Consider the following 27481-nt stretch of genomic DNA (forward strand, 5'->3'; position numbering starts at 1 on the left):
CTTGGTCAAGTGACTTAACTACTCTTTGCCAAAATTTTCTGATCTCTAAAATGAAAATGTTGGATGAAGCTTTCTCTGATTAATTCTAAGTCTCTAAAAGCTGATAGACTTGATAGGTTTTATTAAAGAACACTATATTAACCATCCATTTATTCTGAATAGTAAGCTGTAATGTTAAGAAAACATGAAAATATATATGTAATTTTTGTGTCATAATTTTCTAAGGATAGCTGTTATTCTAGCTTTGTTTTATGTCTTGCAGATGCTGATAGTTTTTTCTGTTTCAAAGATCAGCATTCTCCTAATTAGCAGGAAAACATTGTTATTAGGGTAAATGAACAGTTTTATTTTGCACTTTGAATAGATGTATACAAAGACAGATGCTGCTTGCTACTTATTATTTTTTGTTAATCCTCAACTGAGGTTATTTTTCCAATGATTTTTAGGGAGAATAGAAGAGAGAGGGAAAGATAGAGAGAAACATCAATGTGAGAGAAACACATCAATTGGTTGCCTCCTGCACATGCCCTGACCAGGGTCTGGGCCAGGGAGGAGCCTGCAACCAAAATATGTGCCCTTGACTGGAATCAAACCTGGGACCCTTTGGTCCGCAGGCAGACGCTCGTATCCACTGAGCCAAACCAGCTAGGGCTATTTTTTTTTTTTATTATATAACCAATTATTTTATGGGATAGGTGTGGGGTCCAGAATGGGATGGTAAGGACATATATTGTATTCATCAGGGATTTATGTAGTACAGGATCACAGAGAAATTATGAAAGCATTTAAAAATATATTATTTTAAAATTCTTTAATTCCTTTTCACTTATTTATGCTACTGTTTGTTTTCCTGCAAAACATGAGGCCTCAAATGTTATTGAAAGGCTAAGAATGTTTAAAACATGCTATAATTTTAATGTGAGTGATGAGCCTTAATTTCATATCTAGCCACCAATTGAGAGTATCATTAAGGTATAATAATTTTTTCTTTGTTTTAGAGCTTGTCAAAATATAAACATCATTTTCATCTTTTAAGTACTTTATTACATCTCTCTGTAACTGGCAAGTATTTTATTGAAGGTATATACAATTCCATCTTATGTTGTGGTTAAAAAATATAACCCTTTTGAGTATTTTGAGAAGAATTCAATTTTTATCTTGAGCATATTTTTCATGATACTCAGTTTAATGTGCTTTTATAATATACACATACCCAATGATTTTCCAACAGTGTGCTGTGGCATGCTGGTGTGCTGCAAGAATTTTTAAAACATGCAATACCTGACTAAGTCAGGAGTATAGACCTCTTTTCCTTTTGACTGTCAAATAAAAAGAATGACACCAGCCAACAAAACAATAGCCTTCCAGTGTAAATGAATCAGAATCATACCTATTTTTTTGTCAGATATGCAAAAAATATACTTTTTGGTGTTGCAGAAATTTAGTAATTATAATAAGTTTTTAAAAAATATTTTTGTTTATATTAGAGAGGAAGGGAGAGGGAGAGAGAGATAGAAACATCAATGATAAGAGAGAATCCTTGATCAGATGCCTCCTGCATAACCCACACTGGGGATTGAGCCCACAACCTTGGCATGTGCTCTGACCTGGAATCAAACGTGATCTCCTGGTTCATAGGTCGACACTCAACCATTGAGCCCTGCTGGCTGGGCTGTAAAACTTTTTCCTGTTCAAGCATTTGATTTTAATTATAATGCATCTTTTTATGACACTTGAAAGAATTTGTTGGAATTGAGATAATGCAGGCTAGTTTATAGCCAAAGATATTTTGATATTTCTGAAATTGAGGAAGTAAATACTTTATAATTCCCAAAACATTTATTTTATATAACATATACTTAGATATAACCTATGTACTTAAATAGTATTGTGAAAGTTTTATAACAGATTTCACTCTTATTTAACTTCTCTATTTTAAAGCAGTGATAGCTTTTGAGGTCAATATAAAAGACTTAGCCATGTCCTGAACATGTTATTGGGTATGAATAAGTAAGTTTCTATTTAGCCTACAATTAGATGGCATCATTCAGACTTGATAGCTCTAACTTGTAAATTATTTCTGTATAATTGCATATATGTAACAAACAATGAAAAAATATTATGGATTGATTGGCAGTTGAACTTTCATTACTTTTGGTCGAACCTTTAAAAAATATAAGCAATAGACTACCTTTATCTTTTGAATTTTCTATAACTGAGAATTTACTTTATATTTTATAGATTAAGATTTATGTACTTTTTGAAAGGGGAATAATAATACCAGTTTGTCAGATTATTTAAATTATACATGTACTGTTACAGTAAGTTATTTGAATGTACCATATTCGTTTTTATTTTTAAATTTTTATTCATCTCAGAGAAGAAGGGATTGGGAGAGAGATAGAAACATCAATGATGAGAATCTTTGATTGGCTGCCTCGTGTACGCTCCCTACTGGGGATCGAGTCCACAACTCAGGCATGTGCTCTGACCAGGAATTGAACTTGACCTCCTGCTTCATAGGTTGATGTTCATCCACTGAGTCACACTGGCCAGGCAAATGTACCATTATTTTAGTGTTGTCTTTTGAATCCCTTTTAATTGTATTTTAAATTGGTTCTTTCATTAAAAAGACATTTATTCACATAATTTTTTATTATTGTTACAGTTCTATAATTATCCTGGTATTGAAAATGCATTATGATTCCTTAATGTTTTAAATTTTAATAGAAATATTTTGACCAAAAAATTTTTAAGAATGTTCTATATTTTACTGTCAATTAGTCCCAGCAATAAGATGGTATTGTGTTCATGTTTAACATTGTTAGGGTTGTGTCTGTTTTGTCTTTTAGTTGTAGTTTTGAAGTGGTTATGTGAGGCAGCAATTTCAGTTGATTACCTATGCCGCCATCTTGGTTTCTCCCCATTGTTAGTGTTGTGGATCATTAAACCAAGCTTTGTCTTTAGAGGTTGCATACTAAAATGATTATTGAGGAATCCATTCCTCCTGTAAAAAGAATTATTTTTGGAATATTCTTAATTTGTATTTTTACATGGTGTGACACATATTTAAAACTGAGCTTTTAAGAGAAAAATCATATTGCTAGGTATTTTTCTAAATAAGCATTCTTTTTTTTAACCTGAATTTTTATTAAAAGCTGAGATTTTTTTATATAGATATTCTCCCCTGCTACACACATACATATATTTGTTTTATAATTGAAAAATGCTTAACTGGGTATAGTAATACTCTATATTTTTTTCATAATTTCTCTTTCAGTGTGGTTGGATTATTTATTTATTTATTTATCAATCCTCACCAAGGATAGTTTTCCATTGATTTTTTTTCCTTTTTATTGCTTAAAGTAATACAAAGGGTATTACATATGTGTCCTTTTTTTTTTCTTTTTTCGCCCTTGACAATCCCCTGGCCTCCCCTACCCCCCAGTGTCTTATGTCCATTGGTTATGCTTATATGCATGCATAGAAGTCCTTCGGTTGATCTCTTACCCCCCTCTCTCTTGCCCCCCAACTGTCCCCGGCCTTCCCGCTGCAGTTTGGCAGTCTGTTTGAGGCAGCTCTGCCTCTGTATCTATTATTGTTCAAAAGTTTATAATGGTCTCTATTATCCATGAATGAGTGAGATCATGTGGTATTTTTCCTTCATTGACTGGCTTATTTCACTTAGCATAATGCTCTACAGTTCCATCCATGCTGTTACAAATGGTAAGAGTTCCTTCTTTTTTACAGCAGCATAGTATTCCGTCGTGTAGATGTACCACAGTTTTCTAATCCATTCATCTACTGATGGGCATTTAGGCTGTTTCCAGATCTTAGCTATGGTGAATTGTGCTGCTATGAACATATGGGTGCATATATCCTTTCTGACTGGTGTTTCTGGTTTCTTGGGATATATTCCTAGAAGTGGGATCACAGGGTCAAATGGGAGTTCCATTTGTAGTTTTTTGAGGAAACTCCATACTGTCTTCCATAGTGGCTGCACCAGTCTGCATTCTCACCAGCAGTGCACAAGTGTTCCTTTTTCTCCACATCCTCTCCAGCACTTGTTGTTTGTTGATTTGTTGATGATAGCCATTCTGACAGGTGTGAGATGGTACCTCATTGTTGTTTTGATTTGCATCTCTCGGATGATTAGTGACTTTGAGCATGTTTTCATATGTCTCTTGGCTTTCTGAATGTTCTCTTTTGAAAGGTGTCTATTTAGGTCCTTTGCCCATTTTTTGATTGGATTGTTTATCTTCCTTTTGTTAAGTTGTATGAGTTCCCTATAAATTTTGGGGATTAGGCCCTTATCAGATATGACATTGGCAAATATGTTTTCCCACACAGTGGGTGTTCTTGTTGTTTTGTTGATGGTTTCTTTTGCTGTGCAGAAGCTTTTTATTTTGATGTAGTCCCATTTGTTCATTTTCTCTTTAGTTTCAAGTGCCCTTGGAGCTGTATCAGTGAAGAAATTGCTTCGGCATATGTCTGAGATTTTGTTGCCTTTGGATTCTTCTAGAATTTTTATGGTTTCCTGTCGTACATTTAAGTCCTTGATCCATTTTGAGTTTATTTTTGTGTATGGTGTAAGTTGGTGGTCTAGTTTCATTTTCTTGCATATATCTTTCCAATTTTCCCAACACCATTTATTGAAGAGACTATCCTGTCTCCATTGTATGTTCTTGCCTCCTTTGTCAAATATTAATTGAGCATATTGGTTCGGGCCGATTTCTAGGCTCTCTATTCTATTCCATTGATCTATATGCCTATTCTTGTGCCAGTACCAGGCAGTTTTGAGAACAGTGGCTTTGTAATACAGCTTGATATCTGGTATTAAGATCCCACGTACTTTGTTCTTTCTCAGGATTGCTGCAGCTATTCGAGGTCTTTTTTTATTCCAGATAAATTTTTGGAGAGTTCGTTCAAGATCTGTGAAGTATGCCGTTGGTATTTTAATGGGAAATGCGTTGAATTTATAGATTGCTTTGGGTAGTATGGACATTTTAATGATGTTGATTCTACCAATCCATGAACACGGTATGTTCTTCCATCTGTTTATGTCTTCCTCTATCTCTTTTTCAACATCCTGTAGTTTTCTGAGTAGAGGTCTTTTACCTCTTTGGTTAAGTTTTTTCCTAGGTAGCTTAATTTTTTTGGTGCAATGGTAAATGGGATTGTTTTTATAATCTCTCTTTCTGTAAGTTCACTATTGGTGTATAGAAATGCCTCAGATTTCTTGAGGTTAATTTTGTATCCTGCTACATTGCCAAATTCATGTATTAAGTCTAGTAGTTTTTTGATGGAGTCTCTAGGGTTTTGTATGTATAATATCATGTCATCTGCAAATAAGGACAGTTTTACTTCCTCTTTTCCAATTTGGATGCCTTTTATTTCTTCTTCTTGCCGAATTGCAATGGCTAACACTTCCAGTACTATGTTGAACAGGAGTGGTGAGAGGGGGCATCCCTGTCTTATTCCTGTTCTTAGGGGAAATGGTGTTAGTTTTTGTCCATTGAGTATGATGTTGGCTGTGGGCCTGTCATATATGGCTTTTATTATGTTGAGGTATGATCCTTAAAAACATATTTTATTGATTTTTTACAGAGAGGAAGGGAGAGGGAGAGGGATACAGAGTTAGAAACATCAATGAGAGAGAAACGTCGATTCAGCTGCCTCTTTCACGCCCCTTACTGGGAATGTGCCTGGAACCCAGGTACATGCCCTTGACCGGAATCGAACCTGGGACCCTTCAGTCTGCAGGCCGACGCTCTATCCGCTCTATCCGCTGAGCCAAACCGGTTAGGGCTCCATTGATTTTTTAGAGAGAATGAAAGGGAGGGGGAGAGGCAGAGAGAGAGAAACATCAATATGAGATAGACACATCTATTAGTTGGCTCCTGCATGTGCTTTCACCAGGGCCAGGGATGAAACCTGCAACTGAGATACATGCCCTTGACTTGAATCAAGTGCAGGACCCTTTAGTCTACAGGCTGATACTGTGAGGTGCATGAGATGATACCCAACCAACTGAGACACATCAGCCAGGCTCTTTAAATTTTTATTAAAAAATTAAAAATGATCCTCATCTAAGAGTATGTTTTTATATTTATTTATTTATTATTTTTATTTTTAAAATTTGGAAGGAGGAAGGGATTGGGGGAGGGAGGGAAGGAGGGGAGAGCAAGATAGAGACATCAATGCTAGTTTTTGATGGATTGCCTCCCGGACCCGCTCTGACTGTGGATCAAACCCACAACCTATGTATGTGCCCTTACAAGGAGTTGAACTTGAAACCTTTTTTGTTGTATGTGATGATGCTCCAACCAAGGGAACCACCCAACCAGGGCATCTTAGTCATTTTTTTATATAAGTGTTCATATCAAGATACTAAGTTTGAATCACAGAGGTTAAAAATATGTTAATACAGACTTTTTTTTTTAAAATATATTTTATTGATTTTTTACAGAGAGGAAGGGAGAGAGATAGAAAGTTAGAAACATCGATGAGAGAGAAACATCGATCAGCTGCCTCCTGCACATCTCCCACTGGGGATATGCCCGCAACCCAGGTACATGCCCTTGACCGGAACCGAACCTGGGACCTTTCTGTCCGCAGGCCGATGCTCTATCCACTGAGCCAAACCGGTTTCGGCAATACAGACTTTTAAGATGAGGAATTCCATAGTAATTTTATGAAATTTTTATTCCTGAAAACATTTTTTTTGAGGACCAAAGGGTATTTATTGCTAACCCCTGAGTTAGCAGCATGCCTGATGCCCACCTTCTTCTTCCTCCTAAAGATAGATATATTGTAGGCTCATTTATTCTTTTTTTATGAAAAACATACACAATTTTCCATCTTTTTTTTCCATTATAGTTCACATTAAATATTATTCTGTATTAGTTTCAGGTGCACAACATAGTGGTTAGACAATCATATACTACTTTACAGAGTGGTCCTTCTAATATTTTAAGTACCTCCCCACTGGCCTGTACATAGCTATTACAATATTATTTTTCTTTCTCCATTGACCTCTTTCTGGCCACACGCACCCCCAGCACATGCCCTCACCCTCTAGTGACCGTGTCCATTGGTAATGCTTATATGCATGCATACAAGTCCTTTAGTTGATCTCTTACCCCACAACCCATTCTCCTGCCTTCCCTCTGAGGTGTCACAGTTCGATGCTTCTCTGTCTCTGGATCTATTTTTGTTCATTGGTTTATATTGTTCACTATATTCCACAAATAAGTGAGATCATGTGGCATGTATCTTTCTCTCATTGGCTTATTTCGCTTAGCATAATACTCTTTGGACCCATCCATGCTGTTGCAAATGGTAAGAGTTCCTTCTTTTTTACAGCACAATAGTATTCCATTGTGTAGATCAGGGGTCCTCAAACTTTTTAAACAGGGGGCCAGTTCACTGTCTCTCAGACCATTGGAGGGCCGGACTATAGTTTTAAAAAAAACTGTGAACAAATTCCTATGCACACTGCATGTATCTTATTTTCAAGTATAAAAACAAAACGGGAACAAGTACAATATTTGTATTTGCATGTGGCCTGCGGGCCGTAGTTTGAGGACCCCTGGTGTAGATGTACTACAGTTTTTTAATCCATTTGTCTGCTGATGGGTACTTAGGCTGATTCCAGATCTTTGCTATTGTAAATTGTGCTGCTATGAACATAAGGGGTGCACATATATTTTCTGATTGGTGTTTCTGATTTCTTGGGATATATTCCTAGGGGTGGGATCACTGGGTCAAATTGGAGTTCCATTTTTAGTTTTTTGTGGAAACTACATACTGTTCTCCACAGTGGCTGCAACAGTCTGCATTCGTACCAATATGTATTCCCACCAGTAGTGCAGAAGGGTTCCTTTTTCTCCACATCCTTGCCATCACTTGTCTTTGGTGATTTGTTGATGATAGCCATTCTGGCAGGTGTGAGATGGTATCTCATTGTTGTTTTGTTTTGCATTTCTCGGATGATTAGTGACTTTGAGCATGTTTTCATATGTCTCTTGGTTTTCTGTATGTCCTCTTTTGGAAAGTGTCTATGTAGGTTCTTTGCCCGTTTTTGGATAGGGTTGGTTATCTTCCTTTTGTTAAGTTGTATGAGTTCCCTGTAAAATTTGGAGATTATACCCTTATTAGAGATAATATGGGGAAATATGTTCTCCCATGAAGTGGGTTTTCTCGTAGTTTTGTTGATGGTTTCTTTTGCTGTGCAGAAGATTTTTATTTTGATGTAGTCCTATTTTTTAAATTTTCTCCTTAGTTTCTATTGTGGTAGCAGCTCTATTGGTAAAGATACTGCTACTACAAATGTCTGATTTTTTGCTGCCTGTGGTTTGTTCTAAGTTTTGTATGGTTTTCCATCTTATGTTTAAGTCCTTCATCTATTTTGAGTTTATATTTGTGTATAGTGTAAGTTGGTGGTCTAGTTTCATTTTTATGCATGTATCTGTCCAATTTTCCCAACACCATTTATTGAAGAGACTGTCTAGAATTCAGGGGTGGGCAAACTTTTTGACTCGAGGGCCACAATGGGTTCTTAAACTGGACCGGAGGGCCGGAACAAAAGCATGGATGGAGTGTTTGTGTGAACTAATATAAATTCAAAGTAAACATCATTACATAAAAGGGTACGGTCTTTTTTTTCAATAGTTTTATTCATTTCAAACGGGCCGGGTCCGGCCCGCGGGCCGTAGTTTGCCCATGGCTGGGCTAGATTCTATTGTATGCTCTTGTCTCCTTTGTGAAATATTAGTTGAGCATACTGTCTTGGGTCAGTTTCTGGGTTCTCTGTTCTGTGAATTGGTCTATATGTCTGTTCTTGTGCCCGTACCAGGCAGTTTTGTGAATAGTGGCTTTGTAGTGTAGCTTGATATCTGGTATTGAGATCTTCCTACTTTGTTCTTTCTCAGGATTGCTGCAGCTATTCTTGGTCTTTATTTATTCAAGATGAATTTTTGGAGAGTTTGTTCTAGGTCTGTGAAATATGCAGTTGGTATTTTTTAAAATATTTTTTATTGATTTTTTACAGAGAGGGAGGGAGAGAGATATTTAGAAACGTCGATCAGCTGCCTCCTGCACATCTCCTACTAGGGATGTGCCCGCAACCAAGGTACATGCCCTTGACCGGAATCGAACCTGGGACCTTTCAGTCCACAGGCCGATGCTCTATCCACTGAGCCAAACCGGCCTTGGCTGCAGTTGGTATTTTAATGGGGAGTGCATTGAATCTATAGAATGCTTTGAGTAATATGGACATTTTAATGACGTTGATTCTTCCAATCCATGAGCATGGTATATTCTTCCATTTGTTTATATCTCCCTCTATCTCTTTTTTCAACATCCTGTAGTTTTCTGAGTACAGGTCTTTTACCTCCTTAGTTAAGTTTATTCATAGGTATGTTAATTTTTTTGTTGCAGTGGTAAGTGGGATTGGTTTTTAAATTTCTCTTTTTGTAAATTCATTATTGGTGTATAAAAAAGCCATAGATTTCTGGGTGTTAATTTTGTATTGTGCTACCTTGCTGAATTCATTTGTTAAGTCTAATAGTTTTTTGATGGAGTCTTTAGGGTTTTCAATGTACAGTATCATGTCATCTGCGAATAAGGACAGTTTTACTTCTTCTATTCTAATTTGGATGCCTTTTATTTCTTCTTCTTGTCTGATCACTATAGCTAGCACTTCCAGTACTATGTTGAACAGGAGTGATGAGAGTGGGCCACCTTATCTTGTTCCTGTTCTTAGGGGAAATGAGTTTAGTTTTTTCCCATTGAATATGATGTTGGCTGTAGGTTTGTCATATAAGGCTTTTATTATGTTGAGGTGTGGTCCTTCTATTCCCACCTTGCTGAGGGTTTTATCAAGAAAGGGTGTTGGATTTTGTCAAATGCTTTCTCTGCATCAGTTGATATGGCAATGTGATTTTTATTTCTCACTTTGTTTATGTGATATATTATGTTTACTGATTTGCAGATATTGTACCATCTTTGCATCCCTGGAATAAATCCCACTTGGTCATGGTGTAAAATCATTCTAATGTAATGCTGGATCCAATTTCCTAGAATTTTGTTGAGGACTTTTTTTTAAAGATATTGTATCATTAATTCACTTTTCCTTATTTAAACTGTACTATATTTAACTACATCAGCGGTTCTCAACCTGTGGGTTGCAACCCCGTTGGCCGGCGAATGACCCTTTCACAGGGGTCGCCTAAGACCAACCTGCATATATCAGATATTTACATTACGATTCATAACAGTAGCAACATTACAGTTATGAAGTAGCAACGAAAATAATTTTATGGTTGGGTCACAACATGAGGAACTGTATTTAAAGGGCCAGAAGGTTGAGGACCACTGAACTACAGAGAAAGAGAGAATTAAAATTATAGTCTAGGCATATTATGTAACAATCATGAAAATTATGGACATGTTTAAGCATCTTCATATCATTTCACCTTCATGAGGTAACACCTTTTATTTATTTATTTTTAAAAAATATATTTTATTGATTTTTTACAGAGAGAGGAAGGGGTAGGGATAGAGAGTTAAAAACATCGATGAGAGAGAAACATCCAATAGCTGCCTCCTGCACACCCCCTACTGGGGATGTGCCTGCAACCAAGGTACATGCCCTTGACTGGAATCGAACCTGGGACCCTTCAGTCCGCAGGCCGATGCTCTATCCACTGAGCCAAACCGGTTAAGGCATGAGGTAACACCTTTTAAACAGACAAGGACAGAGAGCAGCCAGAAATCACAATTCTGATCCTACAGTTCTTACAGCCAAATTCAGAACAAATACTGCCACTCAGAATCTCTTAAATGGAATCAAGCATTTCTGAATACACAAATTTAGAAAACAAATTTACTTATACATGTAAAGTACGTTTTTTAAAATATACACTAACATTTAAAAATACACGTGACCTGGGTAGAAAAAAATATTTAAAATTTCTCCTTACCATAGGTTTCATATTCAAAGAAACTAATGAGGAAAAACACATTAAACTGGGTACACATAGGACATCAGGAAAAGAAAATAGATCCAGTATCTGGGATGACAATTTGATTTTCCAAATAATTTTTCAAACTACCATATAACATATTTAAAGTCTAACAGACCAATGGAAATAAAGAATAACACTGTACTTCAGAGGAGGTCTCAAATGTCCCTTTTTATTCCTAATTAATTTTAGAATTTTGTGTTAGAAGACTAATTTGATCAAGTTCTTTTTGTTTTTATTATGTTGTTGAAATTCTTAACTCTCTTTATAAGAATAAACTAGTTAAAGTTCAATTCTGATATTTCTATCTTTTGCCTTTCTTCCTTTTTTCAGGAGTTTTGAATAAAAATAATCCTCCTGGTGTTTTTTTAAGTCCTTTATTATTATAAACTTTATTATTATAAACTTTATTATTATAGACTTTTAGACTTTTCCACTATAAAAAATAAACATTTTATGTAATTATATCTTGGGAAAGTCTTAAATCAATGTGAAAAGTATGTTGCTGTTTGTCATGTAAAAATATGAAATTCTAAAATGACCTTGAACACACATATACTTTATCCATTCTGAGAAACAATATTATTTGTCTACTGTACCAGATTTAAACTTGAAGGTGAGGCTTGTTCACCATTCTACCTCCAGCGCCAACACAGCCTAGCAGGCCCTCAACAAATACATGTCAAGTAAATACATTTAAATCTGTCACTTTCAAGTGGTTGCAACTCAAATTCCTGGAATAGGGACATGTACTTACTTGTTTAGGTTTAACAAGGTCATGGGACTAAATTCATTGCTTTTACATTTATATATCACTTTACAAATGCTTCTGCCCACATGCTCATTTAATTCCTCTGTGAAATAAATTGTCAGAAAAATGTACATTTAGTAAACAAAAATTTTATAATTAACCTAAAATTTAGGAAAAGGGGGCTTTTTAAAATTTAACCAAGGGTCATAAGCTGTCAACCCAAAGTGAAATGGATCTGTCTAGAAGTTCAGTGATTATAACAGGATCCAGTCTCATAGTGTGAAAGTCATAAATTCGGGGAAGAGAAATGGTTTCTTTTCCGGAACCTCCTGGCTGGAGTGCCAACTTCACAGCTCCTGATAAACAGAAGGGAAACGCAAACAGCTCCACCCTGAAGAGACTATGAGACTGTCCAGTTGTAATGACAGCTGCTGAGACCTGAGCACCAAACCATTTCCCTATCTCCCTGCTGCTCCCCAGCGGCCAGGGAAGTTTCCTTGCGCAAGTATTCTGAAACCTGCCTCTGTGCAGGCATTGCCCTCAGTCCCCCACCGGAGCGCTCCGGAAGAGGAATTGCAACTGGGCAGACAGCAGTCTTTGGAGGAGCTTTGAGTAGGGTCTGGGGCCATTTTTAACGAAAGGAGGAGCATTTTGTGTTTCTTGGGGTGTCTGCGAAGTGACCCCATTTTGGCCCTCAAGTCCGGAGGCTTGAGAGTGCGCGAGCAGGGGAACACAATTTACTTCCAATTTGAGAAACGGCTGCTCTAGAGGTTGGTAGAGCCCCACTCTCCTGGGAAGGTAGAGTACCAGGCGAAGCTCCACACATCCCTCACTCTCTCGTCGTGGGTAGGCCTCTGGCTTTCCCCGGGATCCCCACCAGGGATCCCCACCATTGGCTGGGACACCCTGGGCCCAAAGGCTCAGGTGAAGTACTACTTCCTTACCTTTCGGCGCCGAGGCAAGCGAGGAAGTGGTGAGCCTTGCAGCCACAGCGACCTCTCCGCAACTACAAGCTCCGCAGCCAGACATCTCCGCGGGGCCTAGGCCGGGCTTCTCCCCTGCTCTCCTCTCTCCCCGGCTCTCCTCCGAGTCTCTGGGACCCCACTCCTACTTGCAGGGTGTGCTGACCAGGCTCCGGACCCACCCACCAACCTCTAGGCCCAGTGCGGACTTCACTGGCCAGGAATCCAGGTCTGTGCTTTCTCAGTCTTTGTTGAGGATTTTAGCATGTATGTTCATCAGGGATATTGGCCTGTAATTCTTTTTCTTTATAGTGGCTTTATCTGGTTTTGGGATTAAGGTGATGTTGGCTTCATAGAAAGAGCTTGGAAGTGTGCCTTCCTCTTGAATTTTTTGGAATAGTCTGAGGAGGATAGGCTTTAGTTCTTCGAATGTTTGGGAAAACACCCCTGTGCAGCCCTCTGGCCCAGGGCTTTTGCTTGCTGGAAGTTTTTTGTTTACTGCTTCAATTTTCTCCATAGTTATCGGCCTATTCAGATTTTTTTATTCTTGCTGATTAAGTTTTGGAAGATCATATATTTCTAGGAATATGACCATTTTTTATCTGTTGTCCAGTTTGTTGAAATAGAGCTGTTCATAGTATTTTTTTTTTTTTTACAATCCTTTGTAAAAGGAGAAAATTAAAAAATAGGACTACATCAAAATTCATCTGGGCAACAGACCTAAATAGACACTTTTTGAAAGAGGACATACATGCTCAAAGTCACTAATCATCCGAGAGATGCAAATCAAAATGACAATGAGGTACCATCTCACACCTGTCAGAATGGCTATCATCAACAAATCAACAAATGACAAATGAATTTTTGTTTTTATTCCAGATGAATTTTTGGAGAATTCTTTCTAGATCTGTGAAATATGCCATTGGTATTTTAATGGGTAGTGCATTGAATTTATAGATTGCTTTGGGTAGTATGGACATTTTAATGATGTTGATTCTACCAATCCATGAACACGGTATGTATCTCTGTTTATGTCTTCCTGTATCTCTTTTTTCAACGTCTTGTAGTGTTCTGAGTACAGGCCTTTTATCTCTTTAGTTAAGTTTATTCCTAGGTATCTTAACTTTTTGTGTGCAGTGGTAAATGGGATTGTTTTTGGAATTTCTCTTTCTGTAAGTTCACTATTGGTGTATAAAAATGCAATAAATTTCTTGGCATTAATTTTGTATTGTGATACTTTGCCACATTCATTTATTAAGTCTAGTAATTTTTCGATGGAGTCTTTAGGGTTTTCTATGTACAGTATCATGTCATCTGTGAATAATGACAATTTTACTTCTTTCCCAATTTGGATTCCTTTTATTTCTTCTTGTAGGATCGCTATGGCTAGTACTTCTATTACTATGTTGAACAAGAGTGGTGAAAGCAGGCATCCTTGTCTTGTTCCTGTTCTTAAGGGAAATTGTTTTAGTTTTTGCCCATTGAGTATGATGTTGGCTGTAGGTTTGTCATATAAGGCTTTTATTATGTTGAGCTATGATCCCTCTATTCCCACTTCGCTGAGCGTTTTTATCAGAAAAGGGTGCTGGACTTTGTCAAATGCCTTTTCTGCATCAATCGATATGGTTATGTGATTTTTGTATCTCAATTTGTTTATGATGTATCACGTTTATTGATTTGCGGATATTGTACCAGCCTTGTATCCCTGGAATAAATCCCACTTGGTCATGGTGTATAATTTTTCGAATGTAATGCTGGATCCGATTTCTTAGAATTTTGTTGAGGATTTTACTATCTATATTCATCAGGGATATTGGCCTGTAATTCAGTTTCTTTGTGGTGTCTTTATCTGGTTTTGGGATTAGGGTAATGCTGGCTTCATAGAAAGAACTTGGAAGTGTACCTACCTCTTGAATTTTTTGGAATAGTCTGAGAAGGATTGGCTTTAGTTCTTCTTTGGTAAAACTCCCCTGTGAATGTTTGGTAAAACTCCCCTGTGAAGCCATCTGGTCCAGGGCTTTTGTTTGCTGGAAGCTTTCTGATCACTGTTTCAATTTCATCAGTAGTTTTTGGCCTATTCAGGTTGCTTGATTCTTCCTGATTGAATTTTGGAAGCTTGTATTTTTCTAGAAATGTGTCCATTCCATCGAGGTTGTCCAGTTTTTTGGAGTAGTATTTTTTTTACAATCCTTTGTATATCATTAGGATTAGTTGGTACTTCACCTCTTTCATTTCTGATTTTGTTTATTTGGGTCCTCTCTCTTTGTTTCTTGGTGAGCCTGGCGAGAGATTCATCAATCTTGTTTATCCTTTCAAAGAACCAGCTCTTGGTTTCATTGATCTTTCGTATTGTTTTTTTGGTCTCTATGTCGTTTATTTCTGCTCTGATCTTTATTATTTCCTTCCTTCTGGATACAGTGGGCTTTTATTGTTGCTCTCTTTTTAATTCTTTAAGTTGCAAGGTTAGATAATTTATTACCAGTTTTTCTTTGTTTTGAGAGAGGCTTGTAGAGCTATGAATTTCCCTCTCAAGACTGCTTTCATTGTGTCCCATAGATTTTGGATTGTTGTGTTTTTATTGTCATTTGTTTCCAGGATGCTGTTTACTTCTTCTTTGATCTCTTTGGTAACCCAATCATTGTTTAATAGCATGCTATTTTGCCTCCAAGTGTTTGATTTTTTTCATTGTTTTTATTGTAGTTGATTTGTAATTGCATGCCATTGTGATCTGAGAAGATGCTTGTTATGATTACTATCCTCTTGAATTTGAAGAGACTTTGCCTGTGTCCTAATATGTGGTCTATCTTTGAAAATGTCCCGTGTGCACTGGAGAAGAATGTATATTCTTTTTGTAGCTTTGGGGTGAAATATTCTGAAGATGTCAATTAAGTCCTTCTGACCTATTGAGTCATTTAGGATTGCTGATTCTTTGCTGATTTTTTGTTTAGGGGATTTATCCATTGGTGTCAGTGGGGTATTAAAGTCCCCTACTATGATTGTATTGCTATCAATCTCTCCCTTGATATCTTCCACAAGTTGTTTTATGCATTTGGGTGCTCCTGTATTGGGTGCATATATTTTTACTAGAGTTATATCTTCTTGTTGAATTGCTCCCTTTAGTATTATGGAAATGGCCTTCCTTATCTCTTGTTATGGCCTTTACTTTGAGTTCTATTTTGTCAGATATAAGTATTTCTGCCCTAGGTTTTTATTTCATTTCCATTTGCCTGAAAGATATTTTTCCAGACCTTCACTTTCAGTCTGTGTGAGTCCCTTGTTCTGAGGTGGGTCTCTTGTAGACAGCACATGTATTGGTCATTTTTTCTTATCCATTCAGCCACTCTATGTCTTTTGATTGGAGCATGTAATCCATTTATGTTTACGGTTATTATTGATAGGTACTTGTTTGTAGTCATTTTTATTCTTTGTTCCAGTGTACCTTCTTGCCTTTCTGTTTCTCCTTTTTACAGCAGTTCCTTTAGCATTCCTTGCATTACTGGCTTGGTAGGAATAAACTCCCTTAGCCCTTTTTTGTCTATGAAGTTCCTGATTTCCCCTCCAATTTTGAATGACAGCCTTGCTGAATAATGTATTCTTTGATTTAGTCACTTGCTTTGCAACACTTTGTATGCTTCATTCCATTCCCTTCTGTCCTGATGTGTTTCTGTTGAAAAATCATCTATAGTGTAATGGGGGTTTCTTTGTAGGTAACTCTCTGTCTCTCTCTTCAAGCCTGTAAGATTCTCTCTTTGTTATTAACGTTTGCCATTGTAATTACGTTTCTTAATGTGGGTCTCTTTGGGTTCATCTTATTTGGGAGTCTTTGTGCTTGTGTGACCTTTTCTTTCCCAATCATGGAAGTTTTCTGTCATTATTTCTTCAAATAGATTTTCTAATCCTTGCTGCTCTTCTTCTTGTCCTTCTAGCACTTCCATTATATATATGTTATTTTGTTTCGTGTTTTCCCAAAGCTCTGTTAGGCTCTCTTGCTTTCTAATTTTTTTCTCCAATAGCTGTTCAGATTGTATGTGTTTCGCTGCCCTAGTTTCTTACTCACTAATTTGGTCCTCCACTTCTAGTCTACTGTTGAAACTTTCAATCGTGTTTCTTATTGTAGCTATATCATTTTTTGATTTCCTCCTGATTCTTACATAAGTTGTTGATTTTCTCATCCATCTCGGTTATGAACTATATGACCATTAGTTTGAATTCTTTTTTTTAAATATATTTTTTATTGATTAAGATATTACACATGTGTCCCTATCCCCACGTTACCCTCTACCCCCCTACCCCCCACTCATGGCCCCCCCCCCCCGTTGTCCATGTCCATTGGTTAGGCCTATATGCTTGCATAGAAGTCCTTTGGTTGATCTTTCCCCCCCTCCCCCACCCTCCCCCACCTTCCCTCCAAGGCCCGACAGTCCAATCAATGCCTCTCCGTCTCTGGATCAGTCCCTGTTCATCAGTTTATGTTGTTCATTATACTCCACAAATGAGTGAGATCATGTGGTATTTATCCTCTCTCCAGTTCCATCCATGCTGTGGCAAATGGTAAGAGTTCCTTTTTCTTCTTCCTCTTCTTAAAGAATACCTTTCAGCATTTCATATAATGCTGGTTTGGTGGTGATGAACTTTAGCTTATTCTTATCCGTGAAGCTCTTTATCTGACCTTCAATTCTGAATGATAGCTTTGCTGGATAAAGTAATCTTGGTTGCAGGTTCTTGGCATTCATCACTTTGAATATTTCTTGGCCACTCTCTTCTGGCTTGCATGGTTTCTGTTGAGAAATCAGCTGACAGTCGTATGGGTACTCCCTTGTAGGTAACTGACTGTCTTTCTCTTGCTGCTTTTAAGATTCTGTCTTTGTCTTTTGCTCTTGGCATTTTAATTATGATGTGTCTTGGTGTGGTCCTCTTTGGGTTCCTCTTGTTTGGGGTTCTCTGCGCTTCCTGGACTTGTAAGTCTATTTCTTTGACCAGGTAGGGGAAGTTTTCTGTCATTATTTCTTCAAATAGGTTTTCAACATCTTGCTCTCTCTCTTCTTCTGGTACCCCTATAATTCTGATGTTGGTACGCTTGAAGTTGTCCCAGAGGCTCCTTACACTATCTTCATATTTTTGGAATCTTTTTTCTTTTTTCTTTTTTGGTTGGGTCTTTTCTGTTTCTTCGTATTTCAAATCTTTGACTTGATTCTTGGGATTCTTGCTGTTGGATCTCTGTATATTATTCTTTATTTCAGTCAGTGTATGCTTAATTTCTAGTTGGTCCTGTTTCATATCCTCGAGAGTCTCACTAGATTTATCGAGGGTCTCACTAAATTTATTGGCGGTTTCCATAAAATTCTTGAAACACCTTATAAACGTGGCCTTGAACTCTATATCCAGTCGTTTGCTTTCCTCCATTTCTGTCATTTGTGACCTGTTTCTTTGTCTCTGCATTTTTTATGCTTCCCTGTGTTGGTAGAGTGGTTTTGTGTGCTAGGTGACCTGTAGGGCCCAGTGGCTCAGCCTCCCCAGTTACTTGAGGTGGACACTCTTGGTGTACCCCCTTGTGGGCTTTTTGCACAGTCTTATTGTAGTTATGCCTTGATTGTTGTAGGATCACTGGGAGGAATTGCCCTCCAGACCAATTGGCAGTGAGAATCAGCTGTGTCTGCAGTGGGAGAACTTCTGTGCTGAAGACACCCTTCTGGGGCAAGACTTGCTTCAGTGGGGTTTTGGTGCTCACTGAGTCTGCACCCTGAGAGTGTCCCTTATGGATCTGAGGAGTTGTAATCCGGATGGTCCCCCTCTGACCACTGGGTACACTGGCTCTTGGATGTTACCCAGCAGGAGCTACGAAGAGAACTGCAGATTCCCCTTCCTTATTTGGAGTTTGGAGGTGCCCTGATGAGGCCCACCTGTGAAGCAATGCAAGCCGCTGTGGGGCCTTGGGCCTTTTCTTGGAAGTTCTGGGTCTGTCTGGCCCAGCTGCAGTTAGGTAATTTTCAGGTTGCAAAGGGCCGGGGCCTTCATATGTAAAAACCTCTGCCCCTGCCTTGGTGGGGTGGGGTCTCAGGGAATCAAAGGGCGGAGCAAGCAGCTATGGCGGATTCTCAGCCCTGCCCTAAGGGGCCGCGCGTCTCAGTGTCCCGGTAATTGCTGCAAGCACCTCTGAGGGAAAGCCGCCCTCGAGTTCCGAGTTCTGCCTGCTGCCAGACAGTCCAGTTTCTCCCCGTATGAGTCCTGGGTCCCCAGAGACTTCCCGGAACCGGAGTTCAGAGCATTCGGGAGCTTGTGCCTCCCTCCTGATTCAAAAAGTCCTCAGGTGCCAGCCCCTTTCTGCGCACGCAAGCCTCCATACCTCTGCACTTTATTTCCGCAGCTCCTCTGGCTCTCAGCGTGCTTTTCTTTCCTTCTAGTTGTAGAATTTCCACTCAGCCAGCCTTCCTGTAGTTCTGGATGATGTCCATTTTGTTTTTATCTTGTTTTTGTGAAGTTGTTGTGGGAGGCAGCAATTTCCCGGTGTTTATCTATGTCGCCATCTTAGTTTTCTCTAGTTTGAATTCTTTTTCTGACATATTGCATGCCTCGCTTTCATTTATTTTCTTTTTTGGGCAGGATTCCCTCTTTTCATTCCTTTGGTGGTTGTTACTTTATCTCCCCATTCCTGCTAACATTGGTCTGTGGCTTGCTGGCTGGATGCGCAGGGCTTGGGCCAATGCCTTGTTCTCCTCCGGTAGGGAACACAGTGAGGGGTTTGCCTTTGGGAAGCACAAGTCTAAGCCAGTGCTGCTGTTTTGGCTGACTGTGAGTGCAGTCCCAGGCGTGCTGGTAGAATGCGCTGAATCTGGGTCCTATGCCACGGGCTTGGTGGGCAGGGAATGCAGATACGGGCTTACCTGTGGAACGCTTGTGGCGAGACTAACTTCGTGGTCTTGGTTGGCAGGGTGCACAGTCCCAGGCTTGTCATAGGCACGTTGCGCTGGGCCAGGGTCTACACTTTGGGCCTGGCAGGCAGGAGCTGCAGACAGAACGTTGCCTGTGGGGTGTGCGGTGCAGGAGCTGACTCTGCAATCTTGGAGGCAGGGAACTCAGCCAGAGAGTAGCCTGTGGGACTGTGGCCGGGGCGATGCTGCAGACTTTGTGGGCAGGGAACTCAGAAGCTTGCCTGCAAGACCGCGGGGTTGGTGCGATGCTGTGGCTTGGCGGGTGGAGAGCACAGTCCCAGACTTACTGGTTGGATGTGCTGGAACCGCGGCACACACTGAGGTCTTGGAGGCTGGGCTGAAAACATTTATTAAAACAAAGACTTAAACTCTGCTAGGAGGATATTTGTTCATCATCCAAAAAATATCCAACATTCTTTGGTTGTAATCATTTGAATAGTTTTGCATATCAACCTTTTAAATATATTTTAGCACTACATAGACACTTGATTTATTACTATGAGGTACATATATTTAAACCTATAATCTTATTCAGAATTCTCTGTTTTAAGTAATTATTCTGTTATATTGTACACAAATGAAAAAACAGTTAAAAAACTGTAACTTTTGTGTATGGATACACAGTATCGTGGCCTTCTAAAATGCATTTTTTTATTGAATAGTTTTATTTAAACCTGTTTTTAGAGCCTCTTTGAAGTTAAAACAGTAGTTTGGAAGATAAATCTGAGATGTCCTCTCAGTGCGTTTTAGAGATGGAGAATACTGAATAATGATGTTTAGAACACCTTTTAAAATAAATCTTTAAAAATCAAAGCTTGAATTAGTTTTTTTTTAAATACATGTATTAGTAATCAGTGAAATACAGATATCTTTAAGAATGTGACTATAGTGTATTTGCCAAAGCACTCATTAGGACAGGCGCAGTGAATGAGTAGATAATATAGCACTGGCATAGTAAAATCAGTATTAAGTTAGGACTCAAGTTTGCCACTAACTAGCTTTGTTTCTTTGGCCATGTTTCCCCTCTTTTAGCATGTTTCCTTACTTGTAAAATGATAAAATTAGACTCTAGGGCCCCTTCTATGTCTAACGTTTTGTGCTGCTTTTCTAATGGTCATTTCTCTAAAGCAGTGGTTTTCAACCTTCCTAATGCCACAACCCTTTAATACAGTTCCTCATGTTGTGGTGACCCCCAACCATAAAATTATTTTCGTTGCTACTTCATAACTGTAATTTTGCTACTGTTATGAGTCGTAATGTAAATATCTGGTATGCAGGATGTATTTTCATTGTTACAAATTGACCATAATTAAAGCATAGTGATTAATCACAAAAACAATATGTAATTATATATGTGTTTTCCGATGATCTTAGGTGACCCCTGTGAAAGGGTTGTTCGACCCACAAAGGGGTCGCGACCCACAAGTTGAGAACTGCTGCTCTAAAGCTTCCTGGTCCCGGAGACCCATCTCTTGATTATTCTTTTTTAAGAAGCTCAACAATTTGAATATTCAAGTGTTTAAATAAGAGACATTACTCATTTCCTTTGTAGATATGATCAGAATTACTAAAAAGACTTTCTTTGCTTTCTCTCTATTTCTATTTGCTTGTTTGTCTTTGCATTGTTGAGGCCATTCGTTATTTTTGCTTTCTTTTAGTAGATGAAGGTGTAAGGTATAATAAGGCATTATTTTGGTATTCATTATGTGATTTAGAAGACTTAGTGTGCTTGGTTTTGGAATTTTAATATTTATTTTCTCACCCACCAGTTCCCTTTATTGTTTGTGTTTTTTTTTTTTATTGCTTAAAGCACTACAAAGGGTATTACATATGTGTCCTCCCCCCCCCCCCGCCCTTGACAATCCCCTGGCCTCCCCTACCCCCCAGTGTCTTATGTCCATTGGTTATGCTTATATGCATGCATACAAGTCCTTCGGTTGATCTCTTGCTCCCCTCCATCCTGCCCCCCAACCCTCCCCGGTCTTCCCGCTGCAGTTTGACAATCTGTTTGAGGCAGCTCTGCCTCTGTATATATTATTGTTCAAAAGTTTATAATGGTCTCTATTACCCATGAATGAGTGAGATCATGTGGTATTTTTCCTTCATTGACTGGCTTATTTCACTTAGCATAATGTTTGTGTGTTTTTACCCTCCCATATTGTTTTGCTTTTCCCCCATCCCCACCCCCCCCCCCCCCCCCCCCGTCGGGAAAATGGAGGAATGGCTTCATTACTCTCAGCTCTGCCCAGGTTTTCTGTCCAAGAGTGGCATAGCCTGTGCCTCTAGTGCTTCTGATAGAGTCTTGACTGCTTTGAATGTTCCACCTACCCCAAGATAAAATATTGAGCATTGAGATTTCCGTGCCTGGATGATTTCCTCAGAAACTTCCTGGAAAGCCTCAATAAAGAAAGCTTTAGAGCAAACAATCAATTATGGATCATTACTATACGTCCATCACATACATACCAGCATGGGTCCAGTCAAGGCCTCCAAAGTGATGCTTTGCCATCCTCAACTGGTCTTCAAATGACAATGTGCTGGAAGTCTCTGTGGCCTGTGACTCAAGAGTTAAGGTAGTGGAGGTTCCCTTAAAGCAGTGGTTCTCAACCTTGGCTGCACATTAGAATCACCTGGGAATCTTTTTAAAATCCTGATTTACGGGCCTCATCCTCCAGAAATTCTGTTTCTTTGTTATGGGATGAAGCCACAACATTAGTAACAAAGAAACAGAATTTCTGCAGGATGAGGCCCGGAAATCAGGATTTTTAAAAGATTCCCAGGTGATTCTAATGTGCAGCCAAGGTTCAGAACCAGTGATCTAGAAGGTTAAGAGCAACATTTTATAACTCAACTCCTGTATGATTTAAACGGGAATGATCTAATCACTTTAGTAAAGTGCAAATCAGGGCAGAAAACCTCAGAAATGCAGTCATCATCTATGGCTTCTTTTAGCACATGGTAACTCTGTGTTTTAATATTTTTGACTCCTCTGTTAAGGAAGGGGGCACTAAAGGGCATATAATAAGCATTTGAGTAAGTAATTGCTTAGTTTGCTTCACTTTGTTTAGGTGTCTTTACTATATGTCTTTTAATATAAATAGCAATTCTTCCTTTTTTGGGTTTTGTTAATCCTCACCTGAGGATCTTTTTTTCATTATTTTTTTTTTAGAAAGAGTGGAATGGAGGGGGAGGGACATAGAGAAACGTTAATGTGAGAGAGACACATCAACTGGTTGCCTCTCACATGCACCCCCAGACCAGGACCAGGGATCAAGCCTGCAACCAAGATACCTGCCCTGAACCAGGAATTGAATTTGTGACCCTTCATTTTGTAGACTTACACTCTAACCACTGTGAAGAACTGGCCTGGGTGGAATTCTACCTTTGATAAAACATGAAGATATTAACATGCATTAGCATCTCCTACCATTAATGAATTGTTGATTGAAAAGTTAGTGCATGTTAAGAAATATAAAGAATTGCAAAACCAAAAATAACAAAATTCCTGCAATTCCAGCTGCAAGTTTTTGAATGAGTAAGAGCATTGAATAGCAGAGTAGAACTTTATTCTATAAAAGTTCATGGAAAACAGAATCGTGCCACCGTCCTTTTGAACCTTTCTATAGGTATTTCTTTGCTACTGTGATTTATGAATTTATTTTGAAAGCACATCTAAGTGCAAAACAGTTAGTCTAGCACAAAAGCTACATGATTCCTTTTATACTTAAAGATGTTTTCCTGCCCTGACTGGTTTGGCTCAGTGGATAGAGCTTCGGCCTGCGAACTGAAGGGTCCCAGGTTCAATTCTGGTCAAGGGCATGTACCTTAGTTGTAGGCACATCCCCAGTAGGGGATTGTGCAGGAGGCAGCTGATTGATATTCCTCTCTTATTGATGTTTCTAACTCTCTATCCCTCTCCCTTCCTCTCTGTAAAAAATCAGTAAAATATATAAAAAAAATAAAAAATATTAAAAAAAATAAAGATGTTTTCCTTTAGTGTAACCATGGAAATTTATTAGGAATATATTTTATTTTAACAGAAGGTAGTGTTAAAGAAGTACTTTTCATGTTTTTAGTATTAGAGTTTCCATTAGCAAGTTGTTCTTTTTTTAATGTTTTTATTGATTTCATAGAGGGGACGGGAGAGGGAGAGAGAGATAGAAACATCAATGATGAGAGAATCATTGATAGGCTGCCTTCTGTACAAACCCCTCTGCGGATTGAGCCCATAACTCAGGCATGTGCCCTGACTGGGAATCAAACTGTGACCTCCTGGTTCATAGGTCAACGCTCAACCACTAAGCCATGCTGGCTGGGCTAGCAAGTTCTTCTAGTATCTTGAGAAATTTTGGTATGAGTACAGCTATAGCACTGTCTATTTTTTTGGAAGATGAAAACTCAGTTATGGTAACTTGTGTTCTTTTACCATGTGTGTAATTAATAGTACTGATGTTCCTTCTCTGCCTTAGCTTGAGTATTATCAGGGCTTTCTGATTGCTTCAATACTTAATATTTAGTTGATGCTTTCATTTGGTTAACAATTTATGAAGTAAATGGTTAAAAATATTATTCCTCAGTTTGAGGCACTGTTTTATAATGAAGTAATATATTACAGATTGATTTTCTAAGAATATGTTTTGCTATTGAATAAATTATCTCATGTCGAGTTTTGTCTTGGAATGCCATTTGTCTGAATAAGCAAATTCACTATTGTGGGCATGTCTGATATGGTAGTTACTGGTTGATGGCAGCAGAGCAAGTATAGGAGTGGAAGGTTATCAATATGAAGTTGAAATTGGTTAAAATAGTAGAAATATCCATCAGACTTTTCAATATATTGCAGAATTACACAGAATTGGGAAAATATAAGTTCTAAGAGCATTTTCAAAAGTTTTGGTTGTTAGGTTAAAACAATGTTTTGATGATTTCTTACTCATAATATAAAATATATTAACACATTTGTCTCTTTTGAAAGAGGTAATTCTTTGTTTTTAATTTGTTACACTTCACCACCAATATAGTTTTTATTTATTGTGTTTTTATTCTCAAGAATTGCCAAGAAGATGCTTTTAGAAGAAATTAAAGCCAATCTTTCCTCTGAGGAGGATGGATCTTCAGATGATGAACCAGAAGAAGGGAAAAAAAGAACTGGAAAACAAAATGAAGTAAATCCAGGAGATGAGGGTGAGCCCTCCAAATTAATGTATAGGATATCATAATTTGATTGTTAGACCAGTTCAGTCTTTGAAGACTATCTGACCATGCATGATATTCCTTAATACATACATTTAAAGTTTATTAAAATGTTTAAAACTTTACTACCTTTATTTCTTTTGAGTATCTGATGATAATTGTGCATGTTTTCTCAATTACTGCTAATAAACATGATTTTAAAACAACGTAATTTTCACCTTTAAAAAAATCTACAAATATTTCATCAATATTTAATAATAGTAATAGATTAGGTCTGATGTATGTGATTGCCTGGTCTCACCGATGATACCCAGGTAAATATATAACTTTGAGCTTTTCCTTAAATCATGATCATTGTCAACAAACAAAATAATTTTACAAAACATTTTAAAGAAAAAAAGGCTGAAGTGTTTTACTGATTTATTTTCTCCATTTAAAAGCAAAAAATCAAGTCAATTCTGAATCAGATTCAGATTCTGAAGAATCTAAGAAGCCAAGATATAGACATAGGCTTTTGAGGCACAAACTGACTGTGAGTGACGGAGACTCTGGAGAAGAAAAAAAGATGAAGCCTAAAGAGCACAAAGAAGCCAAAGGCAGAAATAGAAGGAAGGGTAAGACATTTTAATTTTGAATGTAAGTAATATACTGGTTTTACAACATAATCCTATATAATAAAAGCCCAGTGACCAAACGGGAATGACCAGAATGACTGCTTGACCAGTCGCTGTGGTGCACACTGACCAACGGGGCAGACGTTCAACGTAGGAGCTGCCCCTTGGTGGTCCGTGCATTCCCACAGCGGGAGCAGCTGTTCAGAGGGTGGGTCCACAGCTGCTCGGCTGACCTGGATGAGCGGTGCTCCCACAGCTTGTCTTTATCTGACTGGCTTATTTCACTTAGCATAACACTCTCCAGGTCTCTCCATGTTGTCTCAAAGGGCAAGAGATCCTTCTTTTTTTACGGCTATATACTAGTCTATGGTATAAATGTATCAAAGCTTTTCTATTTTTTCTTGCAGTAAAATATTCGTAACAAAATTTAAACCATTTTAAGTGTACAATTCAATGGCATTAAGTATAGTCACATTGTTGTGCAACCATTAACATTATCTGTCTTCAGAACTATCATCACATGAATAACTCATTTCCCTCTCTTCCAATAGCAATTCTTTATAATATTTACTAGAGGCCTAGTGCACGAAATTCATGAGCAGGTAAGGTTCCTAGGCCTGGCCTGCGATCAGGGCCATCTTCCCCAGCTGCCTGCAGCTGGCCCCGCCCCCTGCCACTATCAACCCCTGGTTCCCCATTCGCCACTGAGCGATCAGAACCTGAAGACCAGAGGAAGGGACTGAGAGGTCAGCTGTTCTCGCCTGCTCGCCAGCCCTGCCACCCGCCGCAGGTTGCCCTCTGTGTGTGGGGTGACTGGTGGGGCAGGCTCCTTGGCCTGGTGCCACTCACGTCCCCCACCACCCTCTCCCAGTTCCTCATTTGCCATTGGGTGATCGGAGCCTGTGGGCCGGGAAAAGGGACCGAGGTGGTCAGTGCGCCTAATAGTGACTGGTCGAGTGGTCATTCTGGTCATTCTGCTGTTAGGGTCAATTTGATATTTACCCTTTTATTATATAGGATGTTTTCTCATGTTTTTTTTTTTTAAATATCTCTCCATGAGTTTTCTTTTTTTAAATATATTTTTATTGATTTCATAGAGGGAGGCAGAAGAAGAGAGAGATAGAAACATCAATGATGAGAGAGTCATCGATTTGCTGCCTCCTGCATCGCCCCCAACTGGGGATCGAGCTCACAACCTGGGCATGTGCCCTTGATCAGAATCGAACCTGGGACTCTTCAGTCCTCAGGACCTATGCTCTACCCACTGAGCCAAATCAGCTAGGGCCACGTTTTTTTAAGATAGACAAGACCTTTGATTTTGATCTCAGATCATGGTAAATCTAAAAAATTTTTATTTTTTAATACTTCTAGATTTACAGAATTGTTACAAAAAATGGTACAGAGTTCCTTCATACCATTGACTGAGCTTCTCTAACACCTTACTACATCCTATCTAATAAAAGAAAAAGATAGTAATTGGCGTACGACCGCTACCCTTCCCATTGGCTAATCAGGGAGATATGCAAATTAACTCCCAGCCAAGATGGCAGCCAGGCAGCTGATGCGAACAGGGAGGCTTGCTTGCTTCAGTGACGGAGGACTCCAGTGTTCCCCGCCTGACTTGCCGGCCTCTCAGCTGCAACTCTAAGCAACTATGTTGCAAATATAGAAGCTAAAAAACCCCCAGAAACCTGCTTTACTCAGCGGGGCTTCAGCCAGCCGGGCCGTAACATTGTATCAAATACAGACGGTAAACAAAGGCCAGAAACCTGTTTTCAGCAGCCGAGGCCTCAGAGCTAAAGCTGGCCCAGAATAAAAAAAAAAAAGAAAAAGAAAAAAAGGAGCGGTTGGGAGCTTCATTCACCCGTCAGCCTGAAAACGGCCCTCAGCCCCTCAGCCAGACTGGCCAGGCACCCCAGTGGGGACTCCCACCCTGATCCAGGACACCCTTCAGGGCAAACCAGCCAGCCCCCACCCGTGCACCAGGCCTCTATTCTATATAGTA

General features: G+C 38.8%; 1 protein-coding gene across 1 annotated transcript in view; it reads left to right on the forward strand.

The window, feature by feature from the left end:
* The window catches only part of ATRX (ATRX chromatin remodeler), a 274911-nt gene that overhangs the window by 92705 nt on the left and 154725 nt on the right, over positions 1 to 27481 (forward strand). The window contains exons 12-13 of the mRNA XM_081080786.1: positions 24720 to 24853; positions 25303 to 25476. Of these exons, the coding sequence (XP_080936912.1) occupies positions 24720 to 24853; positions 25303 to 25476 (308 nt within the window). The remainder of the gene's footprint in view (positions 1 to 24719; positions 24854 to 25302; positions 25477 to 27481) is intronic.

This window comes from Myotis nattereri (assembly GCF_964212035.1).
Source record: "Myotis nattereri genome assembly, chromosome: X".
NCBI classification, from domain to species: Eukaryota; Metazoa; Chordata; class Mammalia; order Chiroptera; family Vespertilionidae; genus Myotis; species Myotis nattereri.